Raw genomic sequence first — 23,057 nt, 5'->3', positions numbered from 1 at the left:
AACTATGCTTTTAGAGAAATATTTATTTATTTTATTTTATTTTTATTTTCATGTACAAAAATTGTAGTAACTAAGTTACAATATTGCTTATGTTACAAGTTACAAGCATCTAAATATCCATATTCTCGATCTAAAAACTTTCGTGAGTATTTTTTTTTAATTTAACTAAACTAAAATATTAAATAAATAAAACGTACGAACTTAGATTAAGGTGTATTCGATCTAATGAGACCAAAATTGTCTAATTTTGTAAAGGTTATCACCTGAAACAATATTTCAAGTAAAAATTGTAGGCAAATGCCTACTGGACTTGCAACTCTCTCTATCGCGCTAACTTTAACCACCTGATGTGCAACTGATCCTTAACACCGATTAATGCCCATTCTGTTGATTTTTTTCTACAAAATTAAAAATTGACAATTCTAAATCTAGTGCTATCCCTTTCCGCAGTTAACATTATGAAAGGGATAGCAATACATTTAGATTTGTCATTTTGGTTTAGTTTACAGATTAAATAGGTACACCAGAATTATCTACAAAACATAGGTATTCGCTGCTACTTAAACAAAAAATCAACACTAATTATAGAAATGTTGGTGCAATTACATCACTTCCGGTACAAGATACGTACAAATATCAAATAATCGTAAAATCAAGTGAACCATTACTTTCCACCCCATCGCAACCCCTAACCACTCAAATTAAGTGTGGCTCGATCAACAGTCATTTTCGGTTACAATTAACCACACATTTGAGTGAAAAGTCAACCACCCACTCCAATTGATTTATTGTGTTCTGTGAGTTCCGCTATTGTACGGAACTTTTATTGTGTTTTACACGAACATAGCGTAGGTACTTCCCTGGAAGAGCTTTCAAAAAGAAAAGTGTTTTCTTTCTTTCTTTCTGTACATTTTAGCCAAACCGGTCAAGTGCAGGCCGGGCCTCACTCTTTTAGAGTCCCGTACATAATTATAAACATCATATTTTGGGTGTATGAAATATTTTCCGACCATCGCAATAAACCGTGAAAGAAAACCCCAAAAAATGTTCGTTTGTTTTGGTCACAGCTTTCAAACTATTTTAAAAATCGTTGTTTTCAGCATCTGCTGTTTAAATACAGTAGGTATATTTGGTACTTACGTAGATATTATACCGAAATTTCGTATTCCCAACTAGTTTACTTTTTAAGATAGCCGCCCTAGCAAAAAGGTCTAAAACTGACAACTTTGACGGCCCCCCATTTCATTATTTTTTAAGATAAAAATAATAAAAAAAACTTAATATATTCGTACTCTACCTACTCAATGAACTCAATGAACTCAATGATACCCCACATGCTAGGGTAAGAAAAAAAAATTTTTTGACATATTTTTCATGTTTGCCCCCTGAAAAACAATTTAAATAATTGAATTTCTAATTCAGTATTTGGTTTCGGGTCAATGTTCTACACGAAATACCAAAATTTGTTTGTAAATCATTTAGTCTACGAGTTAGAGACCTGTGACTCGCGGACAGACAGACGGACGCACTTGATTTCTATTATTTATCAATTTGTCTTGAGTTCCTATTTTTTTTTTAAATTTAGCTCGAAATTGCGAGATCTCAATCAATTAATTGATGACTGCACGAAAGTTTCTACCCAGTAGCGTCCATTCCAGTAATTCTCCCTTTCCACACGCACCATAGATCAATGTACCTAGGATGGCGTGTGCCACCAAGGGTGCAACGCTGTTCATTTGTCTAAACGCAGTAGCGTTTTGAGGGGTCCTCCATCGCTCTCCACACAGACCGCACCCCTCACCGCGGACTGGGAAAGTGTTGCACTTTACAAAAGTTAAAACGTTTCAAGTATCCAACTCTTCAGTAGTCATTTCGTTAACCGCCGCGCTTGCCCTTCCTTTGTTTTAAGGCTATAATTGATGACTTCACGAACCAAAGTAAGTACCTAGATTAGATACTTATCTACATTTATTAATTGTGTAGATAATTACCTATTATGATTTTTATAATCACACTAATATTATAAAGGAGAAAGTTTGTATGTGTGTGTGTGTGTATGTTTGTTACTCCTTCACGCAAAAACTACTGGACGGATTTGGCTGAAATTTGGAATGGAGATAGATAATACCCTGGATTAGCACATAGGCTACTTTTTATCCCGGAAAATCAAAGAGTTCCCACGGGAATTTTAAAAAACCTACATCCACGCGAACGAAGTCGCGGGCATCAGCTAGTATTATATAAAAGGAAAAGATGACTGTCTGATGATTGATCTATAAACGCACAGCTTTTAAACTACTGGATGGATCAGGCTGAAATTTGGCATGCAGGTAGTTATTATAACGTATAGTTGCGACAAGATCCAAACTTATATAACTAGTCGCTGATCGTTCCTCCCTGTGTTGTAGACAATACGCAGAAAAACTTTCAATTTTTATAAAATAACTGCTGGCATTTAGTCCAATAGTTTATAGTAGTATAATAATATACTTACGTTAAATCGCAATATACCTACTTACTTACATCAAGTTACCTACAATGTAACTTTTCAAATTATGGTTTCGAATTCTATACAATTACAGAAACTTCATGGCCGACTGAGTATTAAAAGTTCGAATTATACTTAACTGCTTAAAGTGATATGAATCTGGCCGGAGAAATCACAAAAACTGGGTAAGGTAGGTACGTTTAGGCACTACGCTTGACGATAAAAAGTTTTCCAATTAGATTCATATTAGAGTCATGTCAGAAAGAAATTATGAGCGTTCAGCTTTATTAAAGTTTTACTTGAAGGACATTGTGACATTTTCTGTTGATAATGCTGGCACGAATAGATTCGCTTACTTGTACCCGGGTTATCCTTTTAGCTAGCCTAAATCCACGAACTAGGTAGGTAGTAGGTACCTACCTATATAGGTGCCTATCTCTTAAAGGTTTATTAAAAATACAACCTTCGAGCTTCATTAGCTTCGATTTGAAGAAATTTCCGTTAACATGCGAAGATTTGTAGGAATAGGTAAGTATACATAATATATGCCTATGTGCTCACCGTATAATCACTAAGCATTGTGGTAAGGTAGAAAGGTAAGATAAGATTGTCAATAGGATAGATAGAATAGAATAGAATAGAAAGATAAGTGCTTTTGAATCGTCAAAATAATCTACGGCTGCCTGGTTCGGAATGCCATTTCTAAAGACACGAACCAGCAAGAAACTCGGCGGTTGCTCTTTTCAAGTGTTTATGTACGTATAATGTATGATACCTATATCTAATATCTAATTTGGTATCAATTACGCACCAACTGAAATGTGATCAATCATCAAAATTCAAAACCCAAGAACAAAATCTACAAGGCAAAAAACAACAGAGAAAACAACAAAAACAGCAGTCCACAGCGGACGTGATTGGAGTGGTAAACCGACGTTTAATGTTATACACCTGTAATTATTACGTGTATGTAACCTCGCGTTAATTGTTGGGAGAATTCGGACGAAACGGCAACATGCGAGGGTGACTTTTTGACTTGTGGGAACTCGCCTATTGCTAATTAAGAGGGCTCTCTCCGTCACTCGTTTCATACAATCGTAGTTCCCATTTCATTTGAATATTAAGCAACCAAAGTCCATGAAATTTTGCAGACATATTCTAGAAACTAATATCTATGTCTGTGGTTTTCCAGATTTCTGTTAAAATATTCGGTTTCAAAGTTACGCGGTCTTAAAAATTTTCATACAAATCTTTGAGCCCCTGTAATTTTAAAACTACATATTTTTAGAAAAATCTAAAACACCACAGACACAGATATTAGTTTCTAGAATATGTCTGCAAAATTTCATGGACTTTGGTTGCTTAATATTCAAATGAAATTGGAACTACGATTGTATGAAACGAGTGGAAACGAGTGACGGAGAGAGCCCTGTTAAATTGGACAACTGTTTAATTGTTATATCGATATTGTTTTGTAAGTAGCAGCTTAAGACCCAATTTCACCAAACTAATCATAATAAACCTTTAAAAAAAGTTTTTAAAATTATTCTAGTAAAGAAATAAATCTAAAAAATTATTAAGTAACTAAGTACTTATGTAGTAATTAACATTAAACTAATATTTTTTAGATATACTCACTGAGTATAATGTACCTTTATATCATACAGAGGTTAGATGAAGGCGTCTGGACAAAAGATAGTAATCGTGGTAACTAGTAACCCGAACTGGCACACGTAGTTAGGGCCCTAAGTTAGGGTCGTCGTATTCGTCACTTACCACGAGATCAAAGGCGTCGGACTACTATGGTACTGTTATATTCAGTGATAGGTATATAGTAGTCTTAAAACTTTAAGTAATGTGTAGCAAAATAAGTGCCTAACATTAATAAGTACATTAATAAGTACATTATATTGATTCAATCAGAGCTAAAACCTACTAACTTCTAATGTCCCGCGATTAATTGCGCGAGTAGAGCAGTGTGTGGACGCACAGTTAAACGTAGATGTAGCCACGATCAACGCACAACGGCATTCACAATGCCGTTTGGCGCTAGACGATTTTAACCCCAATTCAACTAGCATTAGATTAGTTAACCGACACAGTTTAGACAAGTGCGTTATCGCAATAATTATGGCGTTGTTGGGCATTGACGTTTACTTTAATGTAGTCGCAACATAAGAGCCAAATTAACACGATTCTGTCGCGCGTTATGTACCTGTTTTTTCAGATACAAGTTACTGCGCTTGACTGCGATCTCACCTGGTGGTAAGTGATGATGCAGTTTAAAATTGAAGCTGACCTAGAAGGGGGTATGGCAGTTTTCATTAAACCCATAACCCTTTGGTTTCTACACGGCATCGTATCGGAACGCTAAATCGCTTTGAGGTACGGCTTTGCTGGTAGGGTGGTAACTAGCCACGGCCGAAGCCTCCAACAAGATCAAACATGTTCTTTGGTTTCAGCGTTCAGGCATAGAATCGTTACTATGGATATCTATCGCACGATCCGGCTTGTAATATTATTTTATGAGTAGGTCTTAAGGTATTTGCCTGAAATCATTTCAATTTGCATACGAAAGTAATCAGTGCAGTTATAGTTACGATACACCACGATAAGGGAAATGTGCTACCACTTTCAATGATTTATAAACATTGAATTACCCCTATTATCTTTATTAGCCCTACTAAGGCAGGAAGTGTATCATTTGTTAGGAGCTACGCTGCTTAGCCAACTTTATTAAATACCTACTGAATATATTTAGGTACGATTTGTACCTAATACTTACCTACATGTAATAGGTAAACTACATCCTTGCACATGCATTGAGACCACGACGCTTTGATTTGCTTGGATTAAATCATCATCATCATTAACATATTAAGCCTGTGGACGTCCACTACTGAAGACAGACCTTCAGTCTTCAGCCGTACTTATCCAGCTGTAACCAACCATCCTCTTTGTATCGTCAATCCATCGTCGCGTCGCATCGTTCCAGCCAAGATTCACAAAGCTTTGAGGACTCGTTCTTAACTTTCATTCCTACCTCCTTCCACATAAATTACGATTATTACGATCTACAGAATAGGTAACTAACCGAAACTAAGTGCATAGGAATAGATTCCTCTGGTTGTCTGCGGCCATTAGGGAGAGATACGGAGGCGATAGAATTACGGGCCACTGAATAATTTAATACGAGAAATGATTGATACAACAATCACATGTATTCAGGGATACCATGCGCCGTTATTTACTCGGACCTGTAAGAAAATGATATTGCAAGATTATTCTACCTAATTAATAATGCCACGATGAAAAGTAGGTAAGTTAAAAGTCACGGCTAATTTTCTAGCCAAAATAATTTGGAAGCAGTGAACCAGAGGAAATTAGTACATACGTTTACAAGCTAGCGTTAGTTAAGCTAGAGTTAGCTTACATTCCGGGGACGGACATAGGCTACATTTATCCCGGAAAATCGAAGAATTCCCACGGAATTTTCAAAGACCCATCTATTTAACCGATTTATAAGAATTTTGGTACAGAGGTAGCAGTTGCGTCCCGGAAATTGACATAGGCAACTTTTTATTCCGAAAAGCAGAGTTCCCACGGGCTTTTAAAATACCTAAATCCACGTATACGAAGTTTTGGTTACCATCTTGTATTGTATATGCGCAGTTTGTACGGTAAAAATCGAAGACAACAAAAAAACTGTGTCAGGTTGAGATCGCAACCGGGGTGGGGACACCCCGCACAACCCACTACGGTTGAGCGCAGGTGACATGCGGTTGTGCGGGGCTTCCCCCCGTCTTATAACCCGATTGCCATCTCAACCTGTCGCGTACTATACAGTATCAATATGCCCAGAAACATTTGCCGTCATAGCCTGGCTATGATAGCCACATGGTTACCCTACTGGTAATCAGAATCGTGCTAGTGCGATTAAGCCCTGTGAGACAGCCGCCACAGGACCCAACAATTGCTCATCGAGCGACGATTTAATCAAGACTTCCTAATAGCCTTTCTTCATTAAATCGTAATAATGGATAATGGACACTTTTTGTCGGCCGGGGCGTGTCGGTATATGAATGTTGTAATTCCTGTACTTACCTACCTCGGAGCTTTAAGTTTCACAATTTATATTAAACTTTAACGTTTCCTCAGTTTTTGGGGTTCCGTACCTCAAAAGGAAAAAAGGTTTTTTTTAGTCCATAATCCAATTTAGTAATAATGGTACATAGTAGTGATTATTTTCTTAATGGTTTGTCTTCGCGCCAAATAATGAGAAATCCTTTAGTAAATTCTTCGGACCTGGATATCTGAGAAATAATTTCATTTTACGTAGGTAGGTACATAATAGGTATGTAACTGTTGGCAACCTGCACTCTGAAGCTGTATACCATCTTTATAAGGTATGCTATGAAACTAGAGGTACATACCTACTCGTAAGAATTGTACTATCTCATTAGGACACCACTAGTTGCGCAACCAGTCGAGCTACCAATAACATGTAAAAGTGTGCCTGCCTGTGGGTACAAATCCGTTGTGCAACCAAGCGGTTGCACAACGGATTTATTGGCAGTGGTTGGGATCACCCGCTGGTGACGCAACCACTAACATGTATAAAGCTATTTAGCATCTCACTCGACCACACGTTGCTCTACCAGGGACGCTGTACGGCTTACCTACATAAAGCAAACAGTGTTAACTTTTCGACGTCCCTTTTGAAACTGATGACCCTGGTGTCGGTTCTGGTATTTCTCGTTTGATAGCTTAAGACACCACGGTGGCGCGACCAGTGGCGCCGCCATGGTGTCTAGTGGGATATTGTCCTAACAGAAAAAATATAGGGTCTTGAATGAAATGAAAGTCAAATATAATTTTTATATACAGATTTATTACAATTCGCATACACAAGTACACAACATATAAACAGTATTTTTACATTTATATACAAATATTGTTAAGGTACGTAAATCCGCCGCGCAAACTTTAGCTAAAGGAATGTGTGGGTACAAATAAAAAAAACTTTTCTAACGTTCGGGTCAAATTGTGAAGTAATACAAAGTATTTGCCGGGAGGTAACTTAAATTACTTTGATAGCAAATATTAACATAGGTAAATTAAAACAATGAAAATTAATTACCTATTTTGTCACAAGGAACGAAAATTTTATCTTCACAATCCATAGACTAATATCATAAATACGAAAGAGTGTTTGTCTGACTGCAAGTTTTTCACGGCCCATCTGTTTAACCCATTTTGATGAAAGGTACAGACTTAGCTCACATCCCGGGAACGCACATAGGCTACTTTTTATCCCGGAAATCGAAGAATTCCCACGGGATTCTCAAAGATCCATCCGTTTAACCGATTTATATGTTTGGTACAGAGATAGCTTGCATCCCGGAAACATGGGCTACTTTTTGTCCCGGAAAATAAGAGTTCCCATGGGATTTGTAAAAACCCCTAATAAATACACTACACAGTCGCGGGCATCATCTTTTTAGTATACAGAGACGGCTTGCATCCCGGGAGACTACTAGCCTGTATACTTTTATCCCGAAAAATTAAATAGTTCCCTCAGGATTTTTAAAAACCAAAATGCACGCGGAAAGTCTCGGACATCGTCTAGTTTCTCATATTTTGCTTAGGTGGCCTTATATAGGCACTTTTAGGTGGGTATAGATGCGTAGTATCAGTTAAATGCCATATTACAACAAGTATAATCCATTATACAATCTCAAGAAGGCGCATCGTTAATAACTATAAAAGCACCTTCTATTATATATAACATTACTATCACAATCATCTAATTTCAAATCAAGAGTACCCATTAGGATTTTTGGCTACCAAATAATATCTTTACAATATTTTGTATTAAATACTTATTACACTAAACGACTGATTAATATAAACATCATAATTCCAATAAGCTTCATCTATTACCTATTTTATTTGCTTTTATTACAATTTTACATTATTATTGTATTATATACATTTTAAGTATACTATTGTCACGTTAATAAAACGATATTGTCAATTAAATCTATCATATTTTTACATCTTTAATGCAAATCAAATGCAAATTAAGTTACTACGATAAAATTAAGTATAAATATTTATTTTATTTCATAAGGTTTCGTAAGTCCATTCAAGTATATTTTAACTTTATATTATTTTAAGATACGTTGACGTAACGATGGGCGATTGTTGCAAAAAAAAAAACAATCGAATGAATCGAACAATTGAACAATCGATGTATATTTAGTTGTTTTCAATCAAGATCAAGATTTTGACCAATCAAAAACAGTAGATTTTTTTCAAAGGTCAACGGTTATTCGATTGTTATCGAATAATAACAACAATCGAATACTTCGATTGTTATTCGAATGAATCACCCACCGCTAACTTGACATCGCAAGAAACAACACTGACTATATAATGTTGTACACTTTGCACAAATACCAAAGTAACGCGTACCTATGAGTAGAACTAGTATATACAGAGCAGCTTATCACAAAATGGCGGCGAAGGCTCGTTCAAAATGGCCGTCCGTTCTGCGGTCGTTCAGGCAGCTTTGGCGGCATATTAGGCATCGGGCGGCTATTAACACATTAAAATAATATATTAATAGACATAACAACAAAATAAAATTCTTTTTAACTAAACTATTTATTATAATAAAAATGTTCAAATTATAATAATATATTAAAGTGCAATAAATAATAAGCCCCGCAACGAATGTGAATAAGAGCTAACTACTAGTATAGATACCTATATAGCGTGCGCTTCAAGCCATAGAGGTGTATCCTTATCTTACTTATCAGGAGAAAAACAACTAAAAACCTTTGAATTATATTTTGTAATTTTGAACTAGTACGTCTTACAAAGTAGTTTGATAATGATATTTCACTATAATACTGTAATCGAATAGCAGTCAAACAGAACATTTCTATTTGTTTCTACGCCCCTATGATTTGAAGCCTGCGATGTAACTTTGGAGGGCACAACAAGCAAAAAGCAAAAAAAGGGTACAATATAAAGTTGCATACCAAAATATGATATATGAGGAAAATATAAGAACCGACAAAAAAGCATTATAGGGCATACATTTTGAGATCTAAATCGCAATTTTAACTCTATGTGTGAACTGTTTTACTCTTTAATTTAAAAATAAACCGTAGCTCGAATCCGTAAAACCTGCATCAATCATTATTACAATCGCAATTGTTGTTATTGGCTAAATTAATGCTATTCTTGTTGCAGCAATGCATTGTAGCCAATAGTAAGCGAGCATCAACCAATCAGAGGTGATTGCGATCGTGACATTGTAACTGTCATTCTACCGCAATCGAGCAGTCACTTTTGACATGACAGTTGACAGATAGAGCTAAAACGTCGAGTGAGGTCTCATGCATTAAATATTTTCAGAAAAACCAGAATATTTTGAAAACTCCTGGACATATACATTTTCCTGCTCGAAATAGCAATGAACTTACAACCAAAATCATGCATATAGTTATCAATTGTTTTAGGCATGCTATTATAATTAAATTAGTTATAATTAGATATGTACAATCTGCATATTTCAATAAGATTACATAAAAAAACATATTTTTGTGTAATATACTACTAGTTGACTGATTAAGTATTGAAATACTTAAAAAACATACATAGGTTACCCATTTAATAAAACATGTTTAATTTTATCATTTGTAATCTGCGTTATAGTCTGTAATGAAATTTTTTTTATCAGGTACGTAACTCATATTAACCTAAAAAAACAATGTGGCTAATCCGGTTGTACAAAATCTCTAAAATTGCATGTCTAATAGTATTCCTATATCTTTCAAAATACTTCCTGTTGAAAAAGACTAGATTTAAGCCTATCACTTTAGTTTAGTTTACAGATTGTGTCCAACAGAATTAACCACATTATACGTCTAAGGGCTGATTTTTCAATTCTTAAATAACTTTTATCTGAGGAATAAATTTGAGATTTGACAGTTTATGTATAGAAAATCTGTCAAAACGTCTTTACTCTTCAGATGAAAGTTATTTAACGAAAAATCGGGCTTAAATCAGAAGAGGGTAGTTCCTCCTAGAGTTGTAATATGCAAACATTCTAGTTAACCGATTATATGATAACACACCTGACAAAAGAAATGATAAAATATCAGTTTTATAATCTTATTGAAATATATCGTTGTATTCAAATTTCGCTTACCTAATCTTCTGCGGAGTACTTTGTTATATCTTATTGTTAATTACGCAAAACCTTTTGGATCAAATCAAAAATCTTTGGTACACATATAGCCTTTAATTATTCTATTTATACAGCATAAGATTAACAATATTCATAAACTATATCAAATCCAACAATCTCTGCCTATACATTTTTTTTCGATGACACTAAACTCTATTAACAAGAGAGCAAAACTATGGTGTGATTTCATTATTTCCATAAGTATAATACCAAAATAAGAGAAATGAGATGGCTAGAGCGTTAATTTTGCCTAGGAACTGTATACAATGACGTCATAATACTACTTTAACAGACAGTCAGTATTTTTTAGAAAAATATCACTTAAAAATTGAACCTACGTTAGGTTTAACTATAATAAATTAAAAAAATATATCTTTTCACGATTCATAAACGAAGACACTGCGTAGTTAATGAACGATTAAACGTTTGGTCGTAAAAATGTATGACATAAAATGTAAGAAAGCGTGAATTCTGTGCGATGACGATAATTGTCAAGATTTAAACTATTATTTATTTTTAAGTAATACGTATTTTTAATAACGATTTCATAATGTATCACCACCAATGAAACATTCTAATAATTGACCAAAGATATTGCCAACAGCAACAACACAAGAACTGCTTTGGTCTAAGCCATTTTATAAGTACATTTAATTTTACATACAAATTTTGTAAAGTCAACCGTTGTGATTAATACACCTGTAATACATGTATGGTGTATTCGCTATAATTATATTGATCCAAAAATTTTAATATACAATAACAGACAAGCTTGAATAATTTATAGTGATCGAGTAAATGCATTAATTTCATATTTTGTTAGGTCGCTACGAGAGACGGAAAGACGAAGTTTGAGAGTGTTATTCCCTAAGCTACTGAAACACCTAGACACCGAGGTGAAAACATGTTGAATTCCGCTACGCAGCTAATACTACGAAAAAATCGTCAGGTGCAGTAACTTCAACAAACATATTGGTCCAAGACCACAGGGTCGCCAGACGTTACTATTTTCTGAGAAGCGAAATATGTGTGATAAGAGTAGTGTTCGTATGTAGTTTAACATACGCTAGGGGCAATTTAAATATATCAATTGTTCAAATAACGTAAGCAAATTACTTAGTTATTTCATTTAGTTAGTTATTTAATTAGGTAACGTTGTGTAAACCTGTTAGGGGGTTTAACTTGGATTCTGATAAACAATAGAACAGGGTTATATTTAGTATTTTTAGTTACAACCTGTTTTGTGTGCCTTTTCAATAAAATAAAATATAATTATGAGTCAGACTTTAAGTAAGATTGTATTTTTCGCAAGCTTTAAAGCGTCTGGTGGAAATTACCACCTACAGAAAGCGTCTGGCAGTATTAATTATTGTTTATTAATTTATTAACAATCTTCTGTAAAACATACATAAAAATCAACACTCAGACTAAGAAAAGTAATTTTTTTATATAGTAGCATTTAGCAGCTGATACCTATAAATTGGCCCACGGCACAATTTAGCAGATATGCACACATTAGAATAGTAGGTATACGCTAACACTACTCTATCCCTCTCATTTTGTTACTCAGAAAATAAGTAAGGTCTGGCGGTTCCGGAATCTTGATCTATATTGAGTCTTAAGAATACAACCCTAGCAAATTTACAAAACAATACTATGATATGCATAGTAATAAGATCATCTGATGCAATCCGGAATGCCGTGACGTCATACGAACAACTATATTGTATTATCATCCATACACTTTAAGGTGAATCTTCATAAATGTAATCCATATATCGATGGTTTAGTTCACAATGCACTAACTACACAATTGTCGGTTTTACAGGGGAGCTGTTTAAAGTTCAAATATGACTAGCACAAAAGTAGTAGATTATTTCTAAACTGTTAAGAAATTATCTACTATTTTTGCGCTAGTCATATCTGAACTTTAACCAGCTCTCCTGTAAAATCGACAAATGTATAGTAAGTGCAAATGTGAACTAAGCTATCGATATCTAATCTATACTCTATCCACGGAGAAAAGTTAATATATATCTCTCTGTTGCGTAATCCCGCACCAATGACAAAGACAAAATAGTCAGTGGGCGTTAACCATTTTGAGTGACCAACCAATCACAAACGAGCTTAGGTATGTTTTCCACATTACTCTATAAACGTTAACGCCCACTGACTTTTTTATCTTTGTCATTTGTCCCGTACAAATCATTCAAAATTCAATTAGAAAACATAGTTTCGTTTGTGATTGGTCGGTGCTTCAAAATGGTTGACGCCCACTGAGATTTTTGTCTCTATCGTTTGTATGGGATTACGTAACAGAGAGAGCCCTATATACACTTCGTTCCGTGGATAGGGTATAGCTGTTATACCGCCAATCTGATCCATACATTTCATGTTAAACAAATAGATATAGAAATTTTTACAATAAAAACATGCCGTCCGTCCCCAGGAGCACCCATATAATATAGCCGTTGTATGGAACAGTAATTATGAAAATTCATCTTAATAAGCTTAAGCCTCAGAACCTGTACAATTAACCTCACAAAATAAACTTTACAAATCCCGATATAAAATGGGAATCTTCTTAAATACAATCCAGTAAAGTATCAACATCGTATATTTCGTAATAATATCCTAAAGCACTGCATAGAAGTCATTTGCAATTATTATTTTAATACTGAAATTTTTACAGTCATAATATTATATTTTTTTTATAACAGAATCCAATAGTTTTGGAATTAGACACTAGTTTTACATTTAAACATTTAATTGATAGAAAAAATTCATTGATGCCAAATCCAATTTAAAACTATACTCTGTGCAATTTAATTTTTTATACAGCTATAAAAAGCTATAGGCTAGAGATCCTGTTGTGTAAAACCGGAAATATATACAAGCGTGTCGTGTTGTGTTGTGTCGTGTGAGCAGTAAATCGGTTTCACACGTTTAGTATGTGTTAGAGAAAGACACAACACAAGGCGTCACCACACGCCACTCAATTAATGTATCTAGGATTGCCAGATGCCCCGTATTTTACGGGTTACCCCGCTATGATAATACAGAAACCCGTAATTGCGAAAATAAAACAGGGATAAATAAAGCTCCCGTGTTTTTACAAAATCAGCCGCAGCTGGCTGGCGAAACCAAACGCTGACATTTTGCCTGGCTGGCTGGCGGGTGTTGTTTATGGGTTTTGGATCTGTGGTTTGAGTTCGTCATTCTTCGTTTGACGCGCGACGAGCAGAAAGCTGTTTCGTCAAACAATAAGTATTAAAAAATCATTGTTTCTCTAAGTATCAACATTTTTGATGCTCTTAAATCGAGGTGGCAACGCTAAATGTATCTCTTACACATTATATGTATGAAACCGTATGCTTCAGACGCGTTACGACACAATACGAAACACTAGTATATTTTCGTCTTCATTTTAAAATTACCTTTCTAATAACGTTATTGACCAATATTATATCATAAAATCTAATATTGTGTTTGTTTACTATTGAATAAATACAATTTGACACTTTAGTCGCATCTCTAGCCTTGTAACTAATTGTTTTTAAATCATATGTGATCTTCAAAGGTTCTAAGCCATTCGCGTAGATGGGACGCTCGAATCCAAATATATTTTCTTTAGAACGAATAGTAATAAGTAGATATACTCTATCCACGGAAAGAAGTTAGTATATCGCTCTCTCTCTATTACGTAATCCCATACAAATGATAGAAGCAAAAATCTCAATGGCCCCTTACCATTTTGAACCACCAACCAATCACATTTTCGAATTGAATTTCGAATGTTTTTGAAAACGTTTTCGTATTGACTTTTGATATTGTTTTGAAAACACGTTTGTGATTGGTTGGTGATTCAAAATGGTTAACACCCAATGAGATTTCGTCTCTATCATTTGTATGGGATTATATAACAGAGAGCGCTATACTAACTTCTTTCCGCGGATAAGGTATAGACTTTGCTAAGTCTTGTTTACACCCAACCAACATACTGTCCATACAAATATTGTATGAAAGTGCATCCCATCCTTGTTTGCCCTAAACTTAATATCCCCAATGCATTACGAGAAATTATATTTTATCATTAACACTATGGTAACATTGTGATATGGACATCACACAAGCTTCGTGCTACCTAATCAAAAATAAGTTTATTCTATCTAATAAACTGATGTTAGTCAGTAATATCCCCTAAATAAAATACATTCGTATGTAAAGTGCAATTAAAATAACATTAATAACTATAAATTAAAACCGCTAAACGAGAGCGAAGTAAAATTAGACGTTTTTTGTGATTAATGTCCACTTGCACACACACACAATTTCTTTTAATGCTATCACTTTTTGGCAAGCGCATTATGTTCTTGCCAAGAAGTGACAGCATTACATAATTTAACTTTATAAGTTTAACTGTCGTTATGCAAGTAGGCCTAATAGTTTAGAAGCACAATATTAAGTTGACAAACATAAGCGTAAACTTGGAGTTATAATGTACATTAAGAATATTAGGTATTAATTAATTAATTAACACACCTGTTACGTTTAAAAACAAAGTTAGACAGTACATATTTCAGGACATTAGGCGAAAGCACACTCTCCAAAAGTATTGATCCTTTTCGGTTTGTTTCTTGATACATTTGCTTAAATTCGATTATTTGGCAACATTATTTTATCATTGTATTTTGAAAGCAATAATTCCTATTAGTTGTGTCTATAATAATCTGTTTTCAATAATTAAGTTTACGAGACATAGTCGCAAACTATAGGCCTTATAATAATGCTCAGTCACTCAGCGGGCAATGGAGAGAGCTATTCTTGGAGTTTCTCTACGAATCAAGTCTGAAATAGGATCCGTGGGAGAACCAGAGTAACCGACATAGCCAACGGGTTTTTTTTTTTTAAATTTTAATTTAATTTATTTCTATCTATTATTCTTTTGGCTTTTTTTTCGTCTATGGGTAGACGATGACGATAATGAATTAAGTTTACATTGCATATTTTAATTCATACTTTAAACAGCTAGGTTATATACATGTCTGCAAAGTGTAGATGATGTCATTAAATAAGTATCAGAAGTCTACTCTACAATTTTAAAGATATTCTTATGACTCGTTAAATCCAATTGTTTCATCGAACAGATCAAAACAGACACATTAAGAGGGGTTCTCTGCGTCACTAGCTCCATACAAAAGCATAAGTTTGGCTCTTAGTTATTTTAACGGAAATCTGGCAAACCACACATTAGTTTCTAGAACGTGTTTACAAAACTACATCGAGTTTGGAAAACCAAACTACGCTTGGATGGAGCGAGTGACGGAGAATCCTCTGTTAAAGTTAAAATTTATTTAAAAAAACTTGTAACCATTCGTTCAAAATCGTTGTGTGGTTACTGCAAAGCACCTTACTCTCTATTGTATTGCCAATGGAGCAAGAAACAACCCTCAGGTCAAAGTGCACAGGTCCAGAGCATTGTATTTTTACTTGAACTTGGCGAAGGCGGAGCTGAGTTCGCTGATGGCGGCGTTGGTGACCGCCTGCCCCACCGCCTGGTTAATCTGCTGCCTCATGTGTGGGGGCAACTGGTTCATGGCTCCGACCGCGGCGCCCGCAGCTGAGCCCGGTCGCCTAGTATGTATTGTTTTAAATTACATTAAATTCCTTATGTCGTCGACATTCCATCTACACGTACGAAACGTTCCTCATACGCATGGCTAAGGTCTGGAATAATTTTCCGCGATCAGTGTTTCCTATCAGTTATAATGCGGGTATGTTTAAAAAAAGAGTGAATGGACAACTTCTAGGTAAACGCATCCCATCTTAGGCCACATATCACTTTCCATCAGGTGTGATTGTGTGTGTTTTATGCCTAAAAAATAAAAACAACGTAGGACTAGCAAATGCTTTGGAAAAAGCATTTTATTATTGCTAGCCTTTGACTGTTATCTCATTTGATTGTAAGTGATGATGCAGTCTAAGCGGGCTTACTTGGGACTTGGTATTAAGCCTATACCCCGTATTGGTTTCTACACAGAAACGTACCGGAAAGTTAAATCAAATTTCAAGCTGCGCTTTGAAAAACACTGGTCAAACATATAAAACGGGATGTGCTTTTAAATATTCTCATTTACCTATATTAAATTGTACATAGGCGGACTTATTAAATTATGGGGAGTTTCTATCAGAAATGCGAAATGTTAGTGATATAATCAGTTAATGAACCGAAACTCATCAACGCGTAAAAGAAAATTTCTCACAGCTTCTCTGTAAGACTTTTCAGAGTAATGTAACTGCCATAAATACACAATAATCATAATTTAAAAAACCATTGCAAAATGTATTCTTACAGGGTAACTGTGAATCAAGTAATAACAAATTTCTTAGTGTAACTTGTATTAAGGCGGTAAGTAAATTCCATCAAAGAAGCGATATTATATACCGACTTCCATGTAATATGTTGGGCCATACATTGATGCCGTCACACAAAATGGAGTGTTCGCATCAGTCTATACTCTGTCCACGGAAATAAATTAGTATAGGGCTCTCTCTCTCTCTCTGTAACGTAATCCCATACAAATGACAACGACGAAAATCTTAGTGGGCGTTAACCATTTTGAGTCGCCAACCAATCACAAACATGCTTTCAAAAACATTCGAAATCTGAAAATGTTTTCATAAAACATTCGAAAGCATGGTTTCGTTTGTGATAGGTTGGTGACTCAAAATGGTTGACGCCCACTGATATTTAAGTCTCTGTCGTTTGTATGGGATTACGTAACAGAGAGTGCCCTATATACTAACTTCTTTCCTAGATAAGAGTCTAGTATTGAAATTCATTACACAATGGTATAAGTAGATACTTTTATAGACAAACTGGTGCTAATTCACTTGTATACTAAAACAGGTCTGAAAGCATTGCTATCCTTTTCCGTAAGGTGTTTTATTAAAAGGATAGGATTTTCTATGGTATTTTCCATTTATTAGATTCGTTCTAATAAAAATAGCACCATTGTGACCCGTAAAGTGTGACGTCATTAACGTATGGTCCACCACATAGATAATTATAATTGAAGACCACATACAAATTAACAAATTAGAGACAACAAACATGCAGTGCTTCTACGCTTACATTATAAGTTATAACTCAATAAATACGTAAATTATTACATTACCAATATACAGATATTGAATATTTAAGTTACAAAACAATGTACATAATAAAATATCTCATTTACTTTGTAATAGTAATAAGCTAATTTACAATAATTATTATTATTTTTCAAACGTGTTTAGTGCTTTCAATTGTACACCTACAATAAATACTGTTTATATTAAGATTGTTGTTATTCAACAGGCAGCCTTCGATGGGTGCACAACCTTAATCCAAAAATAAAGAAATCTAAGAATTCGTGAAATAGAAACTTACGAAATATATGAAACGAAAACCTCAACACAAAAAAGAGACAAAAATATACCTCTTTCGGATGTACCTTGCGAGAGAATGAGATAGAATACATTATAAAGTGTTTTATATATATCATTTTCATCATCGTATTGTTTCATACTATAATTACCATAAGCCTCTCGAGTCATTTGTTGAAATAGAAAACTTGGAGTCTGTATATGTAATGAAATATGTGGAATAAAATTTAAAATAGTCTTTTTAAATTTCATAGCATATTATAAAAAATAACCCTACAATTATTTATCCTACTCCTAATACACTGCATTCTTAGTTTTTCTCTGAAAGTTTCACTTCGACCGCACACATGTTTTTTCTTTTCTATGAATTCTGAGCATTCTCCTTTGTTATTATGGTCAATACGGCTTAAATAAACTTTTCGTTTTAACGTGGCTGCCCGTGGGATAACTATGCAATCGATTAATATAACTACGGACTACATTAAATAACTATTTTAAAATTTTGGAAGCAACGTTCTTTCAGACGTATCATAAGTATTTCATGGATTAAATGACTAATATTGTATATAACATTTTGTATAAATATTTTCAAATTTGAAGTACGATTTGTTAACTTATTACAATCCTTATCGATGGGTAAAGGAGCAACTTGACCGCTTTCTTTAAACCATATCACATAAATAATAAATGATTAGTAAACGACACTAACTAACGATAAAAAATGTTACTGTGTAAATACAGGATGTAATTAGAATGATAGCAAAAACGAAGACAGGTGATAGCCCTGATGATTACTAAAACCTGATGATTAAAAAAACGCAAAAAAAATTAAAACCTGTATTTTTTTAAGTTTTTAATGTATTGCAAATAAAACATCCGACTGACGCTAGAGGTCAACGAACGTTGCGTAAATAGATGCCGCGGGGTCAATGCCACGTCGTACGCGAGGGATTGATCTCGAGTTTGCACTTTATACATTGCGGGTTAGAATAATACTGAATCACTAAAACTACAAATATAAGGCAAATGGGTATTGGACTGTGTTTAGGTAGTATAATCATAGCGCTAAATTTTTGCTAGCATTCTAATTACAACCTGTATAGAACATAAGTGACCTAGCCCAATAGCAACATGTCAACTTAGAAATTTAACTTTCATTTAGGCAAAATAAAATGATATCAACATACTCGACGCTGAGTTAGACACAGTGAAGGATAGAATTTTGTTTTTTTGGTTAGGTCAGTCATGTTTCGTACGATATTTCTTAAGGAACATCACAGCTGAACTAATGTGACTGGAGCGCAGATTAGACGGGCCCCATACTACAACTGCAATAACCCATAAACTACTTGTTTTTGGTAGCCCCAAAATTAGTATAACAGACTTGAAATAACCTATTTTGATAGAACAGAAATGAAAATAAAGGAATTCTAAAGTCAGGTTATTCCAGATCTGTTACACTAATTTTGGGACTGCCATACTGATATTTTTTGCATAATATGTCGCGCTTTTCCAGTCTCTACTTTCGTTTGCCAGACTCCAGTGCCTACTAATTGATTGATATTTGACATTTTGTTCATACAGCTAATGTCAAAAAATTGAGTGTTTGGAATGGTCTGCACTGTGTTGTTCCTCAACTAATATCTGGTAATGTTAAGTATGAGAAGTAATCGGATAACATCGCAAACTGCACTAAGTTAACATGCTCGTCAGTTAGTACCTCGCGTTTGTAAGTAACTTAAGTTAGTACGCGCCGACCCCGCTTAACGCCGTCTGCGAACAACCATACACAACTATTGCTAAACCTTTGCTAATATTATTTACTAAAAAAAAAGTAGTGTGTTTTATTTATCTTCGAAAGTATGGGGAAAATTAACCTATTAAGGCCCAGTTTCCACCTAATTGAAGCGGAGAGGAGATGTGTTCAGTCAACCAATTAGATTTTTAAACGATAAATTTTTTCTTTAAACAATTTGATTGGTCGACTGAACACAAGTCGTCTCCGCTCCGCTTAGGTGGAAACCGGACCTAAACCACATGAGGCCGCATGCCGAAACGTCTCTCAATGCAGAGTATCTTCAAGTAACTCGATACAGCACTGAGCGCTCACGGGCCACTGTGATTCAAGAATCAAGATTTTTTATTTGATTCATGAGGACAAAATGTATGACGTTCTATGGAACGACATAAAACAAGCGTCCACAACGTAGTCATTTCGATCCATAGAGCGCCAAAAATCTCTGTATCTCTATTGCTTTAAGAGTTCCCCATTCAATCCCATATAAATAATACACTCTATTCGTCGTCGAAATTTTGCAATATATAAATACCTATTAAATATAGTATTATAAACGTTAAACAAAAACAACGTATACAAAAGAAAATATAAAATCTTTTAGCATATAAATAGCTTGATACGGTACGATATTAGCAAAGGGGATACGTTAATCGGTAAATTCCCTTATCATTATTATTTGTAGAGAGAAATTTGTTACTTTTATACTTTGAAAATGAGCAAAATATTACGCTATAAAGTATAGACATACACAAAGTATACCAGGCCCACACTCAAATATGCAGTTATGGCTGTTACATCACCCAGTTTTTTTTAATATAAATAAGCAAAGCTATTATTCAGACAAACACGTGTAATGGAAACAAAACAAACGTATAAATGTTCATATAAAACATCAAATATATAGCTTTAAAATTGTTCCATATAAAGTAAGTGCGCAATCGTGGGTGAGTACTAATTTTCGGCAAACACTTTTTTGACCACTGCCATATCTTGTACTTTATTGATCGAAGTATGACAGCATTAAATCAAGTTGTTAATAGTGTTATAATAATATTCGGCAAGAAACTAAAGGCACGACCTTATTTGCGTAGAACTCGTATATTGAGTCCCGCATTGGTTACCAGACATCTTCTTAGTCTGCCGCGCACACACCAAAATATCATAAATGCGAAAGTGTGTGTCTGCACCGATTTTGACGAAAATTGCTTCATAGACAGCTTGCACTTCAAGGATGGACATAGGTTACCTTTTATCCTGGTAAATCCAGAGTTTCTATGGGCTTTCAAACCTAGATCCAAGTGAACGAGGTTGCGGAAATCATCTATTTGGTAAAGAGATAGCTTGCATCCCGAAGATGAGCATAGGCCAATTTTTATCCCGGAAAATCAGAGTTCACACGGGATTTTTTAAAATCTAAATTCAGGCGGATGAAGTCGCGAGCATAAGCAGACAGACAGACATACAACACTTCCGCATTTATGTTAGTATGAAGGATATGGAAGTATGGATACCTAATTTTAAGTTCAGGTTGTAACTAATTTATTGACTCATAAAAACATAATTATTAATTTAGTATCCAAGCTCACGCCTTGAGATCCGTGCCGTTTACGCCGTTTACTATAATGCTAGTGGTGGTAGTGTCCAGTACTCACGTGGGTATGAGCGGCGCGGGCAGGCCCTGCGAGGGCGCGGGCCGGCCGGCGGGCGGTGCGGGTCCGCCGCCGCCGGGCCGCGACGGTAGCGGGGGCGCCGGCCGCCCCGCGCCGCCGCCGGGCACGGGCGGCGCTCCTCGCTGCCCCATGGAACCTGTTGTGCACACCGACATGCTATGTTTAGTTCACATGATAAAACGTTGTCATAATAAATGAATTTTTAACATTTTCACAAAACAAAATCGAAATTATTGATGAACTGAGCATCATTCAAATATGTTATACAACCTTGCGATGGTCGATACCGGTTCTATTATTCCGGTACAAGTTAGCTGCGATCTCACCTAATGCTAAATTGCAATGCAGTTTAAGATGGAAGCGGGCTAACTTGGAAGGGGTATGGTAGTTTTATTAAACTTGTGGCGGTTGCCAAGATACAAACCTAAGACTGACTACTCACGACGATCTAACTAGATGGCACCACAAGTATATTCAATGTCTCACAATGAAGCCTGAATCACACTAGAAAATTTAATCCCAGAAGACTATAATTATACGCAAGTCCCAAGATACAAAGGTCGGAAAAGCCCCAAGGATGGCACATGCTCGGATGAAGATCTTTGTATACCTAATTTCGTATTAATGGGCAAAAGGGGCATACTTAAGAGTATGATCCGCAATGTTTTGACAACGTTCAATTCAATTTTATTTTATGGCGCGGAGCTGCACCAGGTGGGCGCGATTTACTTCGCCAATATCGTGTGGGATTGAAGAGACACGAGAACGGTTGGTGATAGCTGAGAATTTCGAGCAGCTTTTAAATTTGGGTAATTTTATAAGTGGCAGGTTTTTTCAGAATATGTTAATTTATAGGGTTAGTTTCTAGCCTGGAACAACACAATATATAAAATACACACTATATTACATGGAATTATAATTACAACTTAATATTATTATATTTAACATATTTACATAAAAATTTACAATATGGACTAAACACAGACATTAACAAACACTCAACATTTACTGGACGCGGGAATTTTGATGGAAGAACATCATAGAGAGGATGAAGGAGTTTAGGACAAGAAAAGAATATGTGAGAAACAGTACCTTCGTCTAAGCCACATTCACACAGGGAGTGATCTCTAACTCTGATCTTGCACAGATGGACAGGTGTGCAGGAATGACCAAGGCGTAAGCGGCAAATCGTAGAGGTAACCCACCTATCTGCATGTCTATGAGAGAAAAACCATGGGCGTCTTGGAATATCTGGTTGCACTGAGGCATAGAATTTTCCTTTAACCGCTTTTGATTCAATCCAGTTTGAGTTCCAGGACTTGTCCATTTTTGACAATGCAATAATTAGCTTTTGGTGTTTCGCGGTGACACGGGCGTTCTGACGGTGGTCATGGACACGTCGCCGATTTT

The 23,057-nt window shown here is 35.2% G+C and overlaps 1 protein-coding gene and 2 long non-coding RNA genes across 13 annotated transcripts in view; 2 read left to right on the top strand and 1 right to left on the bottom strand.

The window, feature by feature from the left end:
* Positions 1 to 7,850: 7,850 nt before the first annotated feature.
* LOC123864179 lies at positions 7,851 to 9,017 on the top strand. The gene is made up of 2 exons (XR_006795710.1): positions 7,851 to 8,743; positions 8,812 to 9,017. It is a non-coding gene; the product is annotated as an uncharacterized LOC123864179 (long non-coding RNA).
* Positions 8,817 to 23,057, bottom strand: part of LOC123864124 (dynamin) — a 37,742-nt gene continuing 23,501 nt past the window's right edge. For 7 of the 11 annotated variants that reach the window (XM_045904370.1, XM_045904375.1, XM_045904376.1 and 4 more), the window contains 3 exons: positions 21,630 to 21,783; positions 16,242 to 16,385; positions 8,817 to 9,088 (listed from right to left, as the gene is read on the bottom strand). In XM_045904370.1, coding sequence (XP_045760326.1) covers positions 9,025 to 9,088; positions 16,242 to 16,385; positions 21,630 to 21,783 — 362 coding nt within the window. In that variant the 3' untranslated portion in view covers positions 8,817 to 9,024. Of the gene's footprint in view, positions 9,089 to 15,107; positions 16,386 to 19,141; positions 19,953 to 21,629; positions 21,784 to 23,057 lie in introns of those variants that run through there. The other 4 variants (XM_045904380.1, XM_045904377.1, XM_045904378.1 and 1 more) reach the window with 4 other exon arrangements.
* LOC123864181 lies at positions 9,824 to 19,594 on the top strand. Its single transcript, XR_006795712.1, has 2 exons — positions 9,824 to 12,999; positions 17,468 to 19,594. It is a non-coding gene; the product is annotated as an uncharacterized LOC123864181 (long non-coding RNA).

The sequence above is a fragment of the Maniola jurtina genome, chromosome 4 (assembly GCF_905333055.1).
Source record: "Maniola jurtina chromosome 4, ilManJurt1.1, whole genome shotgun sequence".
Lineage (NCBI taxonomy): Eukaryota > Metazoa > Arthropoda > Insecta > Lepidoptera > Nymphalidae > Maniola > Maniola jurtina.
Note: the sequence above shows the minus strand (reverse complement) of the source record. Positions and strands in the feature narration are given on the sequence as shown.